Genomic DNA, 18081 nt, shown 5'->3' on the forward strand with positions numbered 1-18081 from the left:
AGTGCTCGCCATTTTTATTTTATTTCTTATAATCATACTTATTTAGGTTTTCTAACTTTGGCGACAAAATAAAGTAATGAAGCAACCATGGGCGTACTGTTTGCCCTTCGGTGGAAATGGCTGTGCTGAGTGTTCTGCGAGTGGCGAGAAGTGCTGTCCCTCTGCTGACGAGAAGGCCAGCCCAGACAGGACAGCTATGTTCAGGCAAGTATGCATATTCCTTTTGCGGAGACACATTGAGTAGCATTGTTTGCTTGAATGTGTTGAGGCACTCTGGATAACGACCTCTCTCTGATGCCCGAGTACCGGCAACTTGCTTGTTCGCTGCGCGTGATGACAAACGGCTGAGAATATGAATGGTTGGCGCCTTGCGCCAGTCATAGTGCTCAGTTTGTTGCGATATGTCTGATGCGCAGCAGTTCACGAGCAGAGTGAAAGGTGTGATGACCAAAAGGCCGTATGAGGCGACGGCCAAGCTAGCAGGCTCCTGCAGCCTCGCTTGGCCGTCGCGCTGCTCAAGTCCTGCAGAAGCGTGCTTTGTCTGACCTTTCACCTGTGCAGAGATGGAAATGAATGCGTTTATTTGAAGCTTCATATATGTGCCCTTGCATGCGTTTTTTGGAAGGGCAACTGTAATAGGAACCACATATTTGTTAGCTTGAGGCCAGGTGGAGCATCAAGAAATGGATGAAAGCCTGGATCAGCCTTTCCGCATCCCTGTTTGCCCTGGTAGCCCTGTGATGCGTGTTGTGCGGCTGTCATCTAGTCATTGTCTCAGTAGCAGAGTATGTGATGCAGACTTGAACAGACACAAGGTAGTCTTCAAGATGCTGCATAATAATCATACGAATTCTCAGTCAGCTGCACTTAAATGGTGAAAACAGTTCGAGATGGAGCACAGTTCTGCTTACGAAACAGCCCTTTCAGAGCAGCCCATTTTATTGAGAGCTTGCCTGGTGTAGTCCATAGCAAAATTCTATGTTTGCATAATTCTGAGAGTCATGCAGGAAGTTGTGAAGCGGCATGACATAGTCCTCTGTGCTGAAGTTTTGAAGTAGACTTAATAGGCATGTACACAAGACGTTGCTTGGTACTGACCATGTTGTCCTTTGCATGCTATTTTAAACATCTAACTCTTTGCTGGACATGTATAACACTACCTTCACTGTGTATGCCGTCATAGATTCTGGAAACTGCACGTGCATAGTTTGCAGAGACTACAGGAGGGATTGCTTGAATCCTTGTGCGAACCTCCTTTTTGTGTTTTGATTTTAAGTGCAGACATCCACACACTTGTCCAGAGTGCCTGAACAACACACAGGGAAGTATACTAGCATCATTTACTGGTGGCCTAGTTTCGAAACACTACCTTATCTTACATTCCAATTTGCATGGATTGTGGTCACTTCTCATGCCTCAAAAAGCCATATTGAGCCCAGCAAGCAGTGACGAATGTCACAGATGCGAGACAGAACGTGCTGTTGAAGCGCTGCAGGTAAATGTGTGAACATCTGAACCTGTCTGTATTCTTTTAGGTGGGTGGACATGTTTGGCCTATGCAAATGGACAACACTAGGCTTAAGGGGGACACCACAGAACCAACAGTGCTATCGATTGGGTTTGTTGCCAAACAAAACAAATGTCGCACAAGTACAACTCCACCAGCAAATTAACAGGGAGACTGCACATTGAGGTTGTGCTTATAAGCCATCTCGCAATAAATTTATTTGATAACACAGTGGCTCTGTCGTGTCTCGCATCTGTACCCTTGCAATGTTTTCGGTGCTCTAGCTTGATCACGTCACACTTGTGCTGCCCTCAGATTGTTTGCCGTGGCTTTTACCTAGTGTACTTAAGACTAATATCTAGTCTTGTTGACTTGTTGAACGAATGTAGTTGTCTGGAGGTTATTCACTTGTTAAGAATATTTTTCTTGGTGCTAGATGACAGGTTCAAGCCGTAGGCTACGTGATCTCCGGCTGGCTAAACATGAAGTGGGCAGTGTGAGGAGGTTGCAATCTTCTCTTTGCTGAGGACAGCATTGAAAGCTGAAATGTTTGCACGTCTTTTGCTGTCGTGTGATATTGGAATCCGGTGTTTTGAATTTGGTATGCTTTGGTTGGATTATGGAAAGCTAAGATCATGTTCTCAAGCACTTCATGTGCTGTGTGTGTGAGGAGACTGTTGGCATAGACACGAGCTAATCATTTCCATGTTTGATTTATGCTTCCAGTGAGGCATTCGGAGCACATGGCCATCACGCCTTCTAGGTATGCTTGGAACCTGTTCAAGGATCATGCGCACTTTTACTTTCTGCTGGGTATCATCCCACTCAGCCTCTTGGTCCTTTATGTCAACGTGTTCATCGGACCGCCAAAACTTGCGGACATACCAGAAGACTATGAACCCAAGCACTGGGAATACTATGACGTGAGCAGCTTTGTAATGCTTTTTTGCTTATGTTCAATCTTGGCAGGTGTTAATAAAATGCATGGGCTACTTAAAAGGAGTAGAAGCCGCAGTATAATGTGTGTCTAAATTTTTAGGCTGCCTTTCAAGGCAATGAAGTATGCAGATTTCACTAAAAGGAGGGCTGTCTTGAAGAGAGAAATTAGCATAAATGTCAGGTATCTATAGTGACTCACCATACACATTTCTGCATCGTTGCGATGATTTTGGGACTAGCAAGTTAGTTTCCTGTGGCTTGTAAATTGGCTCCTAGTAGTCATGGCACTGGGAGTTTGATCAAACGGGATCCTTTGTGGTTTGGATTGGCTTTTGAGAGCAATGTATGTATATGAATAATCAAGTGCACAGCATGAAAGCCATCAAAACTGTGATAGGAAAAAAATTTGTACTGCAGTGGTACTTTCACACGTGTCTGGTGCGATCACGATTCATTGTTTATGATATTTCTAAACTGGTTTGATTACTCTGAATGAAATACAGATTTTTTAATCCACTAGCAAGTTTCTTGGCTTAAAGGATTCCTGAAAAGGGTGTTTGAGTTTGGCTATAATATGCTTGCATTATGTAGAGTATAGGGAGGGACTCTGGTATAGGCCACTGAGTGTTCATGCTGCGTACAAGACCTCAGAAGCGAGCTGATAATTTACAATATATTTTTAAAAATTTGCGCTTATGCCAAATGAATTTGGCATAAGCTGTGAAGAGATTTGCAGTTGTTGTTGTCACTGTATTGGTATAGCCAGCCCTTCACATGGCTTACGTTTCTGTTGCTGGGCCTCATTCGAATAAGCTTTCAAAAGTCATGGCAGCCATGCTGGACTTGCAGCCTCAGCACTGCTGGTTTTTTTCTCATTTCTAGCACCCAATCAAGCAGTTCTTTGCTAAGCATTTCATGAAAGACCCGCAGATTATATACGAGAAGAGGATGCATTTGCTGCAGACCGAACACGAGAAGGTTCAGATGAGGTGAGGCACAAGTTTTGTTTTTCTGCTAGCTCCAATGCACAGCACACGCCATTCAGAACTTGGAGGTTCTGTTTTGCTTTTGCAGGGGAATTTGCATGTTAGGTTTTAGCTCTGGATGGAGTTAATTCAGCATTGTGTGAAATGAAATGCTTGTAGGAAATGTTTTGTTGCTCTGTAAAGATCAAGTCTGATGAAAGGGAAGCAAACCATGTGGCACAAAAATATATTCCCTGCTTACCGCTGCCTGCAAACTTTGCATGAATGCTCAAGCACACGGCTTGGTCTGACATCTACGCCACGAAGCTTTGGCCACTGGGTCCGACACCATGCTAAGTGGCTGCAGGGCACCCACTAACCTCAGCCACCCAAAACACACATTGTCCAGCATGGTCTTGGACCCAGTGGCCTGTACCCCGTGGCGTTAATGTCAGTCCAAACCGCACACGCTCATGAATTCTTGTAAAGTTCACGGGGTGGAGTACATATAATGAGAGTGAGAAAGTAGGCTGGCATATTCTTTTTGTTGTGGTTTGTCCATATTTCTCACAGAAATGTCTGTGGCCATTTTTTAAGTGCTTTTTAGCTTTCCCACTTCATTTCAGTGCTGTGGCACCTGTGTGAGGATTCAGTCTTTCTTGCTGAAGGCTTGTTCTGTATCTTCACAGCACCTAAGCAAGTTATCGTATGCATTGGTGGTGGCAGCAGGTACCAACTACCAGTGAAGATATGTCAGGGAAGATTTATAAAGTGCATAAGTATGTGGTGATTCTAGGTCATAGTTTCTTAATATCTTCCTTGTCTCTCATTTTTGGACTGCTGAATGCTTTCAGTAGCAATGGCACACCATATACTAATAATTCTCTCTAATAAATTGTGACCAAAATACGTCTTTCAGGTAGTCGTCACCTAAGCAGTTATTTCCACAGTCTGCCTTCTTTTGGCCCTCCAGTACGCTGAGCCTACCTTGGTGGCACACAAAGAATTTTGGCATGTTAGTACACTTGTGCCTCGTTAATATGGACCCTTTGTAAAAGTGTCCATAAAGCGAGTTGGCTTAATAACGAATCATGAGGGGGAAAAAATATTCTGAAAAAAAACAAAAGGAAAACTCTTTATAATTAGAGTGGCGGGCAGTGAAGTGGAAATTGGACAATCTTTGTAGCTGCAGGTGCATTATTCTGGTTGCCATTACTTTTAAAATATGTGGTGCAAGTTGAAGCACGTTGGGAGCGCATAGACCGACGCATGATGGCACCTTTTGGTGTGATGGAGTACCTCCTACTATGACTGTTCACATCCCAAGAACTCTGTACTTACTCGGCTGACAGCCGCTGAATGTTATTTTCAACGTAGCTTACAGACAATTTTTTTTTTTTGCAATGGAGCAAACGGTGAGACTCATATACCGGGCACCTTGCCAATGTAAAGCATGAACCCCCCCAACCCACACACACGCATGCATACTGATGTTTAGTAAAAATGCAAGGATTGGAACAATTAGACGGTAAAGGAACTCGCAATTTTGAGCTGTCCTTATTAATGGAACAAAAATACGTGGGCCCCAGTGGGTTCTGTGCATTTTCACCCTGTCCATTATCTGGACAGCAGTTTCCGTTTTAATGAAGCATAAATGCATTAAAAACGTTTGGTCCCCAGTAAAATTGTCCACAGTCTGAGTCATCCATATTAACAGGGGTTGTATTAAAGGGCACGGCGGTGCACTGTGAACCATTTGTCTGGCCTATTTGTATCGACTGCATCAATTTTTACTGTGTCCAAATTACTTCACCTGTTCTGTATGCGCTTGAGGCCGTTTTCTTCCCGGAGTCTAGTTTCATTTGCTCCAAACCTTGTCATGGAGAGGTGAATGCAATGGGCCCCTTTTATAAATTTTAAACTGGAATCTCTTCGAGGTTAAATGCTGTACTAATGGCAGAGCAGTAAATTTTTAAGGTTCGCCTTTATAAAGTGGAATATGCCAGCATGGTTTGACAACACTGCATGCATATGTGAAGCAGTAATGTGTTGGATGTATCTTTATTCTAATGATGGCCAATGATGCCTTTATTAAGGCAGTGGACTACATACGGAAGCCAGTGCGACAGATTACGAAAGGGGTTCATTTATTGCTGCTTTTCAGTCTGTTTTCATTGTACCTCAATCATTTTATACTTATGTTTTTAACAGGAAACTCCAAGCTAGAGTTGAGAAATTGATTGCTGATCGTGGCGACTACCAGGCCTGGTACTTTGTGCCGGCTGACAGCAAGTACACGAAGTACTACCAAGAGAAGGCGAGAGAAATTGACACCTATGGCAAGACGGTCTGATTGCCAGGAGTTTGTGCTATTAAAATGGCCTATATTGTACAGTAGAGAAAAATTAAAACTTTTGGTTCGCAAGGACGGAGGTTTTCTCATTTCTTTTTTTGCAGTAGTAAAATTTTTGTCTGAAATAACCAGAATGTGCTGTTAAAAAAGCTAACAGTTTTAAGCTACACTGTAACCTTAAATAAAGCACTGGATATCATCATTACAGCCAACTGGAAGTAGACCGAATACAAGGACCACTTTCTTAGCCTAGAAGCTGTTTTAAGTGATGTCATGGCACCTCAGTAATGGCCATTTGATAACAGGTTTGTTCTTTCTTGAACACCAGCTTGGTTGGCTTAGGGGCTTATACACACCTACTGTTTTATGTATAAACAGCAAATAAAATGCTGAAGTAACTCATATAAAAAATTACGTTTTTTGTATCAGTACCTATTTTATGACAGATTGCAAGTTTACTGGCATGGTTTATATTAAAGAGACCGGCCGTTGAATTTTAAGCACTGAATTTTTTTTTTTAGCCACACAGGAAATCTTGTCGTCGAAGGTGCTCGATTCTGCTATGGTGCAGTCTAAAACGCTCTAGACTTTTACTGAGAATTTTTTTATACGGGCGTGAGCCTGTTTCTGTGTATCCCGATACTGGGAACTGGGATCAACGAGCGTAATAGAGATTGCACGTCGGCAAAAGTGATGTACCAAAAACTAATGAATCTCACCCTTCAGGCAGCAATTAGACATTTCTACTATAGAGTTGCATCCATTTCAGTTTTTAACCAAAGCTACTACAGCACAGTGACTCGTCGACAAGTTTTAATGGACCATGGTTGCCACTGCATCCAAGAAATGCAGAACACTGGTTCCATCTAGTGACAAAAGCTAAAGCATATTGTCAGCAGTGCCGGTAGAAGGTCTTTTGGAGGTGGATTTTCTTTACAGTCCCATAGGATGTGTTCTGTTGCTATGTGACCGCAATGCAAGCAGTTGGGATCGATGGGTTGTTTGGTAATTATAGACTGAAAATGAGTCTCAACTGTCCCAGTTTAAGTTGGGCTCTATGTAGGTTTCTGCCTTGTTTTCTGGTAAGTTGCAGGGTAAAGTCTCCATGCCTCACGGATGTGATTGGTCATTTCCCTTATGTGTTAAGTTTCGTTGATGGGGGACACCGAAACACTCCCTGATCCCTCCCTCATAGGAGGCCTGGCTTTGGCTCCTAAGGGAGCCGGACAAGACGCAAGCCGAGCTTGCGGACTGGGTGGTAAAGGCCGCCATCCGTTTGGGGGGTGGGCAACAACCCCGTCCCGTTGATATTTTAAATCAATAAAGTTTCTCCAAGCCAAGCCACGCAAAGGGAGTGTTTCTTTTCGTCAAAGGGTGCACTGGAGAGAGCGTGAACTATGAGGAACACTCCTGAAAAAAGAAACTATTATTAGATCTAAGCTTATCAACTAATTGCATTGATCACCAAAAGCTGATTGGAATTAGCAGCCGAGAGGTCTGTAGTGACAGGAACGTTTTGGCGTCTATATGCTCGTGTGCATACTTGGCCTTCTTTCGCTTGCGGACATCGGTTCGATTACGCTCCTGGCACACTTCATGGACTCCAGGGCCCGCTTGTACGAAGCAAGTAGTCTACTTCCCAGTATAGTCTTACTCGCAGTCTAAACCCTCCGCTGGTTTTGAGGAAAGGAAACGTGCATAACTGGCTCCCTGGGTCACAACACTGCAATCGCACTTTGAGGTACGTGGCAGTGATGTCCACCTAGCGCGTTAAACAGCTGCTGTTGTACCCTCTAAATTGCTTTGACTAAATGGCTTGTACAAAGCTACTACAGCTTTTGCTGTGAAACACTGTGCACTTCAAATAAATTTGATATTTTACATAGATGTAGTCATATGGGATAATCTGACAATGGCAGGGTTGCACTGCAAGATGGCACTTGTTTTGAGCGATTTTAAATGCTCAGTTAAAATTATAAATCCTCATTTCTTCGATACTGCACTGCTCAACGATCATTTCTGCCATAATCTTGCAAAAAGTTTTGGTTGGTGGTCAGCCCCTTTAAATGGGTAAAGACACAAAATTTCGAATGTAAATGATACACTTGAATCTCGTTATAACGAAGTTGAAGGGGACCGACGATTACTTCGTTAAAGCCTTCACTTCATAACACCCGTGTTGACCAAGCTTCCAAGGGGAATCGTCCTTCCTTCAATTTATCTTATTTCGTTATAACAATGTTCGACTGCATTTGTTTCGTAGGCATAACGAGATGCCCTCTAGCAAGTTCGCCATAGCTGTGGAGTGGAACGTAACTGAATGTTTTTGAATGTCGTCAGAGGAGCCGCTCTACATTTTATCTGCATTGGGTGACACTAAGCTGCACTTGCCCCAATTATTGTGATGTCACCGAACTGAGTATTTCACAGGAACCACCAGTGCTTGCCAGCGGATAGTAATCCGGGCTGGCCGGTCGGCTGTGACGTCAAGATGCACTTCAGTGCTGGCATAGACGAAGACCAAAATTTCTACTGCAAAATTTTTTGCAATGAATTATTAACCTTTTTCGGGCAGAAAAGTACCCGTCCGGTAAGTTGTCGGGCACGGCCCGCCACAACGTTTTGCCTACTATTTCTGTAGGTAAATTTGAGCGCCATCTGGTCGGATTTGCTGTGTCCTGCAAATTGGCTATTTGGCTTTTCTGTCAAGGGATGACAGCACCCTACTGCTGGAAAAATATTTTTTGATCACATGGTTTTGAGGCCCTGAACTGGCGCCAAAAACTCGCGGCACGAGTTCCATTCCGGTAGGCGTGTTTCATGGAAAGTTATCAAATGACTTGAAGGCAGCAGCAGCAAGGATGACACTGTCTACAGTGACAGAACAACAAATGGAGGCAGAAGGGAAACTGTATTCTTTTGCAAGACGTGCGAGAGGAAGCCTGGCCTCCACCCAGGAGTGTTTCGAGAGGTTCCATGCTTCTAAGTTCCACTGAAGCTCTAGCGCAACTTAAAAAAAATGCTTTCCCCAAATTTTTTAACCAAATCATGTCGCGGCGCTCCCTTTCTTTGCGAGGGGCTAGAAGGCCAAAAAGAATGCTGACCGGTGCAGTAGTTAGTGAAAAACTACACGTGACCTGAAAGAGTTACTACTGCAAAACAGTGTTTTAAGCCTTTAAGCTCATTTTAAAGGGACACTGAGGAGAAATTGAAGTTGGCTTGCATCGACAGAATACCAGGTCCTGATTACAAAAACGCCACTCATACTGACAACAAAGCTCTTGTAACGTAGAAAAGAGCAAGAACCAAAATACAGGTATCGCCGCCAGAGGCCAAACTCACAAGTACAAGCGTGATGACGTTATAGGACAAAACAGTGTTGCTAGAACCAATGCTTCTAGTAACACTGGGACACGAGAAGCGACGAATCACTGAGGCGCAGCCAATGCATGCGCAAATCTCCTCGACGTCGCCACGTATCCGGCAGCTACGCGCACGCCTGCAGCATCGGGACCAATCAGCGCCTGCTCATCGGCGGTAGGCGGGCTCCCGGTATTCCGCTAACGGTAACAAGGTACACGGTATGCTAAAGGTGTCTATTTGCGAGAACTTCGTTGACGACTTCAAGAACGGGATCCATCGTGATGCTGGCAAAACGCCGCTGCGTACGTAAACGAAGCGACGGCCACAATAGCCGATAGATGCCTTCAACGTGCGGGCGGCGGTAGCTTTCTTTTCGGCTGCTGCTAGGCCGCTCTGCTGGCCTTCAGAAATCACGGAGTTTGCGTTACGTCATGTGCATGTCATGTTTCACGTCACTTTGGACTGTGTCGTCATAAGAGAATCCCAAGTTTGAATTAGAGCGGCGGGAAAAACTTTTCAACTTCGAATCCAAATTTCTTAGAAATAAATGCATCTTTCGCTGCCGGCCAAGTGGCAACAAAGCCATGAAATGCCGAACTATCGAATTTTGCAGTAAAAAAAATATTAATAGAGCTCTCCTCACTGTCCCTTTAATGACCACTAGGCCCGTAGGCCTCTTTCAAGGCAAAAAAACTGTCACCAAAACTGCGTGCCTGTACGCATGTAGGAAGGAATGAGTAACTGACATTAAGAAGGCACGGTATTTTTCGGTGGTCGCACACTTTTATGTCTCCCTTTGCGTGCATTGTAAAGAAGTGCAGCAATTAAAAAATGATCTTTAAATGACACCAAGAATACAAGCAAAGTCGGTGGTTGTATCAAAGGACAGTAAAAAGAGCCCTAGAAAACTGCAAAAATTTCTTCTGATCATTTTGGTAATCACCAACCTTTTCTGTTTTGTGAAAAAAAAAATCGAGACAGCACTGGTGGAAACCAAATTTATTGCTCTCTTTTGTGCACCAATTATCACAGTGTGCATTTCATATCTCGCAAAACTGCAGGAAAAAGCCAGGTGTTGAACAGAGGCTACTGCCGGTTTCAAACAGTAGTATTTTTCTGTCCAGAAAATGGGCAACATTTACTTTCGTATAGATAGTTTTCACTCGACGTCACGGGTGCCATCTTTGGGTGCACAGGCCATTCCACAGTGTGTGCGATGACCGGTTGGCGATAAGTGGATAAGGAAAATGCCCAGGCCTTTGCCGTGCTTTCTGGACCCTAAGTCTGCGGCCGCTACAACGTCGGTGCAAACTATGTGAAGCACAGTTGCAGTGCTTGACCCGACATGAAATTGTCAAATTTTATTTTTTCTCTAAGAAAAAGGCTGCACTGAAGGGAAGAAGTGACGGACTGTATTGGATTGCACTCTGGCTGTGCAAAATTTACATCCAGTCCAACAGTTTAAATCTAGTTTTCTGCCTGAAAAATGACTTGCTGCTTAAAGGAAGGTTGAAATGGTTTTGAGAATTCGAGGTTATTCAAGAATTCGAATCTATGAAGCTTCTAGATACAGCATGCAAAGTGTCTTTGCACTAGCATTTAAAATGGTGACATAATCGTCGATTAAAGACAAGATGATGTTCAGGCTTCTTTTCACTGCGTTGAAGAATACAGGGAAACAACTAGTGATGCCATTCTCGCCGAAATTTGAAACGTCCGCAATCTTCGCCAGCATGCTACTGTGTGTTGTCCAATATCGGCAAACAATGGTTTGTGAGCTTCACCTTCGATGGCGTTGGTCTCCTTCCATGAAACAATTTTCTTTGCTGGAGATGTAGCGCTGTCGCACGTGACATCATTATCGGGGCCTCTGCCAGTTGCTGTGCACTGCAGAGAAGCCTGAACGCTGACGCCACTTCATTCGGCGATTACGTCACCATTTCAAATGTTAGTGCAAAACGATTTCGCAGGCTTTACCAGCATGTTTCATGCATTTGGCCCTTTTAAACTCATCAATTCTAAAACCTCTTCAGTTGCCCCTTAAAGGAAGCGATAAAAGCCAACAACAAGCCTAAGCAAGAAACAAAATCCATGCCCTTTCACTCTAACTGGGCACAGTGACAACTATCGCTTTGCAGTCTTTACACAAAGAGGGTCGTGTGGTAACTGGTACGTGTGACAATGCATACACAATTGACTGGCAACTTCTGCATACCATGTGAGGTGTGGTGTTGTATTGTTTATAAGACTCATCACCGCTACTGTCAACACTGGAAAATAGCTCCCACACATCTATTACTGCAAAAAACTATAGAAGCTCAAAACGGCACGCATCTTGAAATCTAACAAGTTTGCTTGCTTCAATATCAAAGTGACACGAACAAGATGCAGATCACACTGGCAACCAAAAATTTGAGGTTCATGCCATGTGAACACGAGAGCAATATATGGACAAAGTTTAGGTGCAACGTAGGTGGAATGTGCTTGTGTAAGTAGACAACAGGTCTCAACAACATATTCACTTTGAGGATAGAGAGGCTGTGCAAGCTTTTTTTTTTTTCTCCCCATCAAGACAACAGCAATACTCGCTGTCCTGAAAGCAGCAATGAACAGCAAAACCTCGTTGATTCGACATCATTGGGACCGTGAAAAGTATAATAATTAAGCAGGTTTAATCTGGGATGCTGGTAACCAAACTCTCTAACTACGACATACCACATAAGAAATTGCGCACTCTGCGTGGTGTGCAGTCGACCCGCTGCAGGCAGGGAACAATGAATGGTCACTTCACAGGACAAACACCGATGCTGCTAGGGGTGTGAGGTATCCGATGCCAGCGCCTCCGCTAGGCACTGCCTTGGAAAACCGCAGAAAACGCGCGACATTTAAAACGCTATCTCCTGCTGTGCTGCAGTGAAGCACATCATCTCCTCTGCAGGCGTGCACTACGGCATCTGCGAGCTGTACCATGAACTGGTTTTGGTACTGGGAGTACTGGGACTGGGGTGCTTCGCATATCAAGCATCAGCATTGCTCTGCAGAGCCGCGAGACAGCTCTGAAAGGCTTCACTGTGTTTGCGACAAAATCGGGATCGGGCCATTCCAGCATAGCACCCCAGATCTCCGAATTAACCGGGCTGGAAGGTTGCTGGTTCGAATTATGTGGTAAAATTTACATCAGAAACTACAGGGCTGCAAAAATACATCAAATTATTCGGGATTTCAGTACAGAGTTTTAATGATCCGAGGTTTTACTATACTATATCACAACTGAAAATACCTGGAGGGCTCTAAACACAAGTAAGCACAAGCATCCTGTGCAAGGTGGGCCCTCCCTTTCTCGCTAACAGACAAAAACTTTCATAAGGAATGCACAAATTTTTTAAATATGATACACAGAGATTACTTTTTGGTATTGACCATTAGCCACTGGGCGTACACAGTACAATGAGGCTATGACTGAACCGAAGCCTTTTCTTTTTGTGGTGAAAATGCTTGAACACATCATTCACGATGATTTTGAAGCAGTGCCCTTTATAATGCAAAGCACAAACACTGATATCCCACCATTTTCTAACCAGTATTTTCATCAATGAGGTTTAAAAACAATGCAAAGCAAGCCAGTGAACAGTTCTACAATGCACCAGTAAGGTAGGTGATACTCAGACGCTTGCTGTTCACAGTGACGAAACAAGCTTCGGAATAGTGACTATGCATACGACATGGCTTCAGGATAAAACGGGCTCGTACGACGTTTTGGACTTTTGTCTGGACTAGTGCAGCCAGTTCAAGCTGCCGAAATACACAACAAAGTTCCACAACAGGCGCTACAGCAGGCAAAATAGCATGGTGAACACTTGCACACAGCAGCTGCCTATCTCCTCTTAGTCCACATTGGTCTGGGTTTACAAGACGAGCAGCAACAACACTTAGACAACAAGAACTGACGAAACAAACAAACACCATTAAATAGTTGCGAGTCAGGTGACTCGCAGCTTGTCAACAAAATATTTACAAATTAAAAAATTACAAGAAAAAAGGATGTTACCAACCGGTTCGCACAATGCTCATGTGGATCTCATCGCAGCCTTCACAAGTGGTCGGGACAGAAGAAAGGTACGCAAAGAAAAAGATGCTGGCAGGCAGGCTGGTGTTTGGCAATGTGTAGAAGAAGGAAATGCAAATATGTGGAAAGGCTATTGTTTGTTCGAGATGCTGCAAATGTGAGCACTCGTAGAGGAAGCAGTGAGACGCCACTGTGGGTGCTGCGTTGGCGGTGGCAACTCTGGGGCCTTGACTCAGATGTAATAGAGACGAACCTTGGATGTGCTCACAAGCAGGTTGTCGTCGAAAAACTTCGTCTCTATTACAACATTCCCACTGAAAAGGAAAATAAGGGGAGCAAGAACAATCAAGGCAGACTTAGTGCAATTCAAACAGCAGAATTTTTCTTTCTTTTTTACAACTGTAGGCTACTAATGGGCACCTAAGGTGACTTGCACTAAAGCATAAGCAAAAGTTAGCGGCGCTGTGTCCATTTGGAAAAACTTCACAATAAGCTGGCACTAACCAAGTGTCACGAATGCGAACAAGTGTCAGCATCACTTTTGTATGTTTCGCTCCCATTTGTCTTGTTTATTTCTCTCCTGCGCTTTATATTTTTGTTGTTCAGTCATTACCCTGCTTAACCTGAAGGCACTGCAGCACTCGGGTAAAAAAAAAAAATATTCATTGATACAGCCCACTTGCTGACCTGGAAGGCGATTCCATTTAATGGAGTGAACAAAAAAGGAACTAGCATACACATTAGCTTTGGTATGGTATTCCAAAAACTTACAACAATTGTAAGTACAAAAAGAAACATAATGGAGCCTGTGTAAGTATGTTTCCTTGCAAATGCTGTTTTGTTGTGAAATATTTGATAGAGGAACTTAAGGGGCCATTTCTTTTGTACTCTGTTATTGAGAGCACAAAAACTGGCAGTATTATAAGTGAAATCATAACAGTGACATTATTTACACAATTTTCCATGCAGCTAAACGCCTTGTTTCCTTGAGTCAGCCTGCATTGTGCTCTTATATTTCTTACGGACAGACATTCTAATATGGAGCTCCTTTGCTCTGTAGTAATAGCATACAATAAGTGGTAGCTTCTTTTGCAAATATAAACTCGAAGAAGGCATAAAAGTGACATTAAATCAAAGCAGGCTTGACAATAAAGGGGCCCTAAACAATGTTAAATAATTTTGTAATGGACCACTTGCAACGGCTGCGCATATTCGCAACAAGTGGCGTCATGCATTCGAAGGGGAATCTTCAGGCACAGAACCCGCCACTCGGGAGCGGGGCCTGCCTGCACAAAGGAAATAAGCAGGCCTTGTTCCCAGTTTAGTCTTATACTCGTGCCACATGCGCACAAGAAATGGCACTAAATGCTTAAGGCCTTAAGTTTGTTAATGCCATTATTTTTGGAGTTGGTGCTACACGTCCACATTTAATGCCATTATCGAAAGTGATGATGACGATAACGCTTGCAAGGTAGTCAAAAGTTTCATCTGAATGTAAACATTCCTTATGAGCACAATATATCGGGAATGTTGTTCAAATGTAATGTAAAAACGATTTTCCAGAAAATACGGCTGTTCCTGCTTTACAAGTCAAAAAAGTAGCCACAAACTCGCATGTCAGCACACAAGTCGAGAGCACCTGTCAATAAGGCTGGTCAAAATGGCGCTCTTCGCATCGAAAATGCGGTATAGATGCCTCATCCGACTGAAAGTTAAGAATTAACCATTTCCTACTGGTTAGGAAGTTGTTACTAACAAAGCTGCATGCTTTTATGCGTGTGGAATGGGAACGAGAGTACACAATGCACGGGCGAATGAGTTGTGGCGAACTCAGTAGGTCGCGAATGGCAGTAAGGCTAATGCCATTAAATTTATTCGTGTGGCACTGCCCGAATACCATTAAAACTTAAGGCAGTAAGCACTTAATGGCATTAAATCTGTCCGTGTGGCACGGCTATTATTTTCAGTCTAGACCCTGCTCTGCATTTGAGGGAAGGAAAGGTGCATAACTGGCTCATTGAGTAGGTGGACACTTTAGTCATGCAAAAGACACAAGCACAAGTTGGGAACTGAAGCTTTTGTTCGGTGTTGTATTTTCCCCCCCCTCAAAGTGAGGTTGAGGTATCCACCTGTAATGTGACCCAGTTATGGACCTTTCCTTTCCTCAAAACTAAGAGAGGGTTTAGACTGTGAATACGAAAAGACTGGGAACCAGCCCCTCTTATTTGCTTCACACAAGTCGGCCAAGGTGTTTCCCAAAGTATCCGACTGGAGCTCTATTAGGTGTCCTTACTGCTAGTGTCCCATTGGCTTAGCCTGTTTCTGTCTCCTAATGTAACACATCGTCCCCTGCACCACTCATGGCATTGCTCTCAGCTGTTTTCTAGGCATTTTGTTTTGGCCCAATTGGCGAGTACTGGCAACACACATTTATTCTACACTTTCTTTTTCATGTAATCCCAGGGTTCGACAGTATACCATCTGGTGAGGGAGGGACATTGCAGAAAACTAAATGTATGCTTTGTGAACAAGGGGTACCAGCCACACAGCGTGTTTTCACATTTTTTTCCCTTCATTTGTGGCGAGTGCACCTTTATTTTTCTACAACTTTCCTCTTCAGGGATATGGATAAGCTGCTGGCCGTAATTTGGGAGTGACAGCCAACGCCGCTTCACCCCATTCATATCTGCCTGCCAACCTCTTTCCCATGACCTGAATGTGCTCTAAATACCTGACCTAGATAGCCTTGCTACTTAACTGATACCAGTACTTTATTACCCATCATAAAATGTTGTTCCATTGCTAAACAGTTCAAAACAACTCTGGCTTTATTGATAGGACCACCACGGCATTTTGCATGTCTAGGTTCAATTCACCCTCTGAACTGATTACAAGGTTAGCATTGTAAGAATATCTGAGTTCACTTAGGCACTCTCTGTTACCTAACTCTACTCATCATCAATACTAATGCTTAACTTGTTTCACTTTCACTCAAGCATTCCCTGCTTACACACGGCCAATAACAGCAAACAGCTTGTCTCCCTGCTTCACACTAAAGTAGATATCTCCTCCCAGGTTCCTGCACAGCTACTACTGTTTCTACAGAACCAAATGCTCTTTTCTTTCTATTCCATCTCATTCAAGATATCAATATTTGTCTAGAAGCCCCTTAAACAAGTTCCAGTCTTGACGCGGACGTGCAGCGATTACAGGATGTATTGGCAGCGTAACTCACTTCAATACGTTGGCAGGCATCATCTGAGATTCGGGCGCTGCCTCTATTAATGACTGCCACGTATTGGTGGAATTGGGGATGACGAAGCCAAACTCAAAGAACCACTCTGAAAGAAAAAGTGAAAACATTATTCAGAGGAGAGAACTTTGCATGAAATCACAACACTGCTAAACTGAAATCACAACATATCCCGTGCAAAGTAATTCAGATTTTTGCGGGCAGCACAGGCAAAAAAATTTCTACAGAAGTTTGGTTTCTCGGCAAAACAAAACACACGTGCAGATGAGCGCACAAACAAAAAAAGAAGCAAAACACTATCGCAAAATGGCACAGATATCACGCTTATAATATTCTGCGATCTTGTGTCCTTCATTTTCTTGTGCTTTCTTTCACCATGTAAGTACCAAACAGCTCAACAGATTATGCATAAACCTAAGCTGACTAAACACATTATCCATGACCTTTTCAAAAATGTGGGCGCAAATGTATAATAACTTCATACTTTAGGATTGCTGTCAAATGCCCAGATTGATACAGAGACGACACCTAAGCACTGCGTAACATAAAATCACGCAAGAGAACTTTGCAAATAAATAAATAAATAAACTTGCGGAAGCGACCATAACTTGGTTATCACTAACTGGACACGAGGAGCACTGCATCGCTAACCAGCGGACATTGCCTAGAACAAGCGAGAAGCCAAGTTGAGGGGATAATGACACACTGTAGGGGCAGCAGCGGTACGAGCATAAAGCGCAGATGTCAAGCCGAGACCTTCCGACGAAGCATTTTGTGGAGTACGAAGGGCTGCCTACCTTCCAGGCACCGCCCTTTGAACAGGACCTTCTGCTCCAGCCGAAATTTTTCCATAGACTCTACGGAGGAGAAATTGATCTCTCGAGACACGGCTCTACATTTCAGTATCTTCTTTGGTACCCTAGCTGCAGATGTGAGAAAAAGAGGGTTCGAAATTGCGAGAACAATTAGACGGAGATCGCGCACATTCCTAAACCTAGAAAATAATAAAGAGAATCATCGCAGGGGTTTTACCTTCGTGTTCGACGTCCGGCTTTGAGCTGAAACCACAAATAAAGTTTCGATTAACCCCACGCAAAATAAAATACCGACAAAGAATTGCATTTGGTGCCGGCACTTACAGATCATCGGTCCCTTGCCAAAGCATCTTGCCGGTGTCGGCATCTCTCAAATTCATCCAATTCCTGAAGTGGAGCAGGAGTCAGGGAAAATATTTGGTCATGTTACACAAATGGGAAGCGATGCGCGACTCGGAGGGGCCATGGCCCCACAGCAATCAATGAGCGCCCCACATGCGCTCGCAACAAGCGTGCGATTCAGTTGCGCGATGGGAAATGCAAAAAAGGATACAGCTTAAATCCATTCAGTATGTCTTCGCCTTTCGAAGGCATTTAAGAACACCGTTCAGCACAGAAACCAACTGCTCCACAAGCGAATGTTTTTCACGCGGTAGCCGGCGGAGCCACAGGGCTACAGTGCCACAGCAACACGAGTAGCTGCCGATGTTTACGAGGTTAGCTACGGACCCAGTACTCACTAATAAAATTACTAAGAGTGTCGACTCAAGACGACTGCTTCGCGCTAGTTATTACCCATGTACAACAAAATTTAAAAGCT

The 18081-nt window shown here is 43.7% G+C and overlaps 2 protein-coding genes and 1 non-coding gene across 3 annotated transcripts; 1 reads left to right on the forward strand and 2 right to left on the reverse strand.

The window, feature by feature from the left end:
• Positions 1–95: 95 nt before the first annotated feature.
• On the forward strand, positions 96–5839 carry ND-SGDH (NADH dehydrogenase (ubiquinone) SGDH subunit). The gene is made up of 4 exons (XM_089574627.1): positions 96–204; positions 2234–2430; positions 3329–3435; positions 5623–5839. Exons 1-4 carry the CDS (start codon positions 117–119, stop codon positions 5762–5764), a joined length of 534 nt encoding a protein of 177 aa, XP_089430753.1. The 5' UTR covers positions 96–116; the 3' UTR covers positions 5765–5839.
• Positions 5840–5901: 62 nt separating this feature from the next.
• Positions 5902–5972, reverse strand: LOC149364653 (small nucleolar RNA SNORD36). Its single transcript, XR_016289267.1, has one exon. It is a non-coding gene; the product is annotated as a small nucleolar RNA SNORD36 (small nucleolar RNA).
• Positions 5973–10111: 4139 nt separating this feature from the next.
• On the reverse strand, positions 10112–17977 carry PrBP (Prenyl-binding protein). The gene is made up of 6 exons (XM_089574633.1): positions 17815–17977; positions 17586–17648; positions 17479–17504; positions 17244–17369; positions 16429–16534; positions 10112–13507 (listed from the first exon to the last, which is right to left on the reverse strand). Exons 1-6 carry the CDS (start codon positions 17853–17855, stop codon positions 13426–13428), a joined length of 444 nt encoding a protein of 147 aa, XP_089430759.1. The 5' UTR covers positions 17856–17977; the 3' UTR covers positions 10112–13425.
• Positions 17978–18081: the final 104 nt, after the last annotated feature.

The sequence above is a fragment of the Amblyomma mixtum genome, chromosome 2 (genome assembly GCF_055824585.1).
Source record: "Amblyomma mixtum isolate Tamu chromosome 2, ASM5582458v1, whole genome shotgun sequence".
Classification (NCBI taxonomy): domain Eukaryota; kingdom Metazoa; phylum Arthropoda; class Arachnida; order Ixodida; family Ixodidae; genus Amblyomma; species Amblyomma mixtum.

What these genes read in the sequence shown, in the direction of transcription:
- ND-SGDH (XM_089574627.1), top strand. Translation starts at nt 117, where the DNA reads ATGGCTGTGCTGAGTGTTCTGCGAGTGGCGAGAAGTGCTGTCCCTCTG. An exon ending in GACAGGACAGCTATGTTCAG is followed by an intron (nt 205 to 2,233) that starts GCAAGTATGCAT and finishes TTATGCTTCCAG; the next exon opens with TGAGGCATTCGGAGCACATG. An exon ending in CACGAGAAGGTTCAGATGAG is followed by an intron (nt 3,436 to 5,622) that starts GTGAGGCACAAG and finishes TGTTTTTAACAG; the next exon opens with GAAACTCCAAGCTAGAGTTG.
- PrBP (XM_089574633.1), bottom strand. Translation starts at nt 17,855, where the DNA reads ATGCCTTCGAAAGGCGAAGACATACTGAATGGATTTAAGCT. An exon ending in GCCGGACGTCGAACACGAAG is followed by an intron (nt 17,370 to 17,478) that starts GTAAAACCCCTG and finishes TCACATCTGCAG; the next exon opens with CTAGGGTACCAAAGAAGATA. An exon ending in CAAAGGGCGGTGCCTGGAAG is followed by an intron (nt 16,535 to 17,243) that starts GTAGGCAGCCCT and finishes TTTTTCTTTCAG; the next exon opens with AGTGGTTCTTTGAGTTTGGC.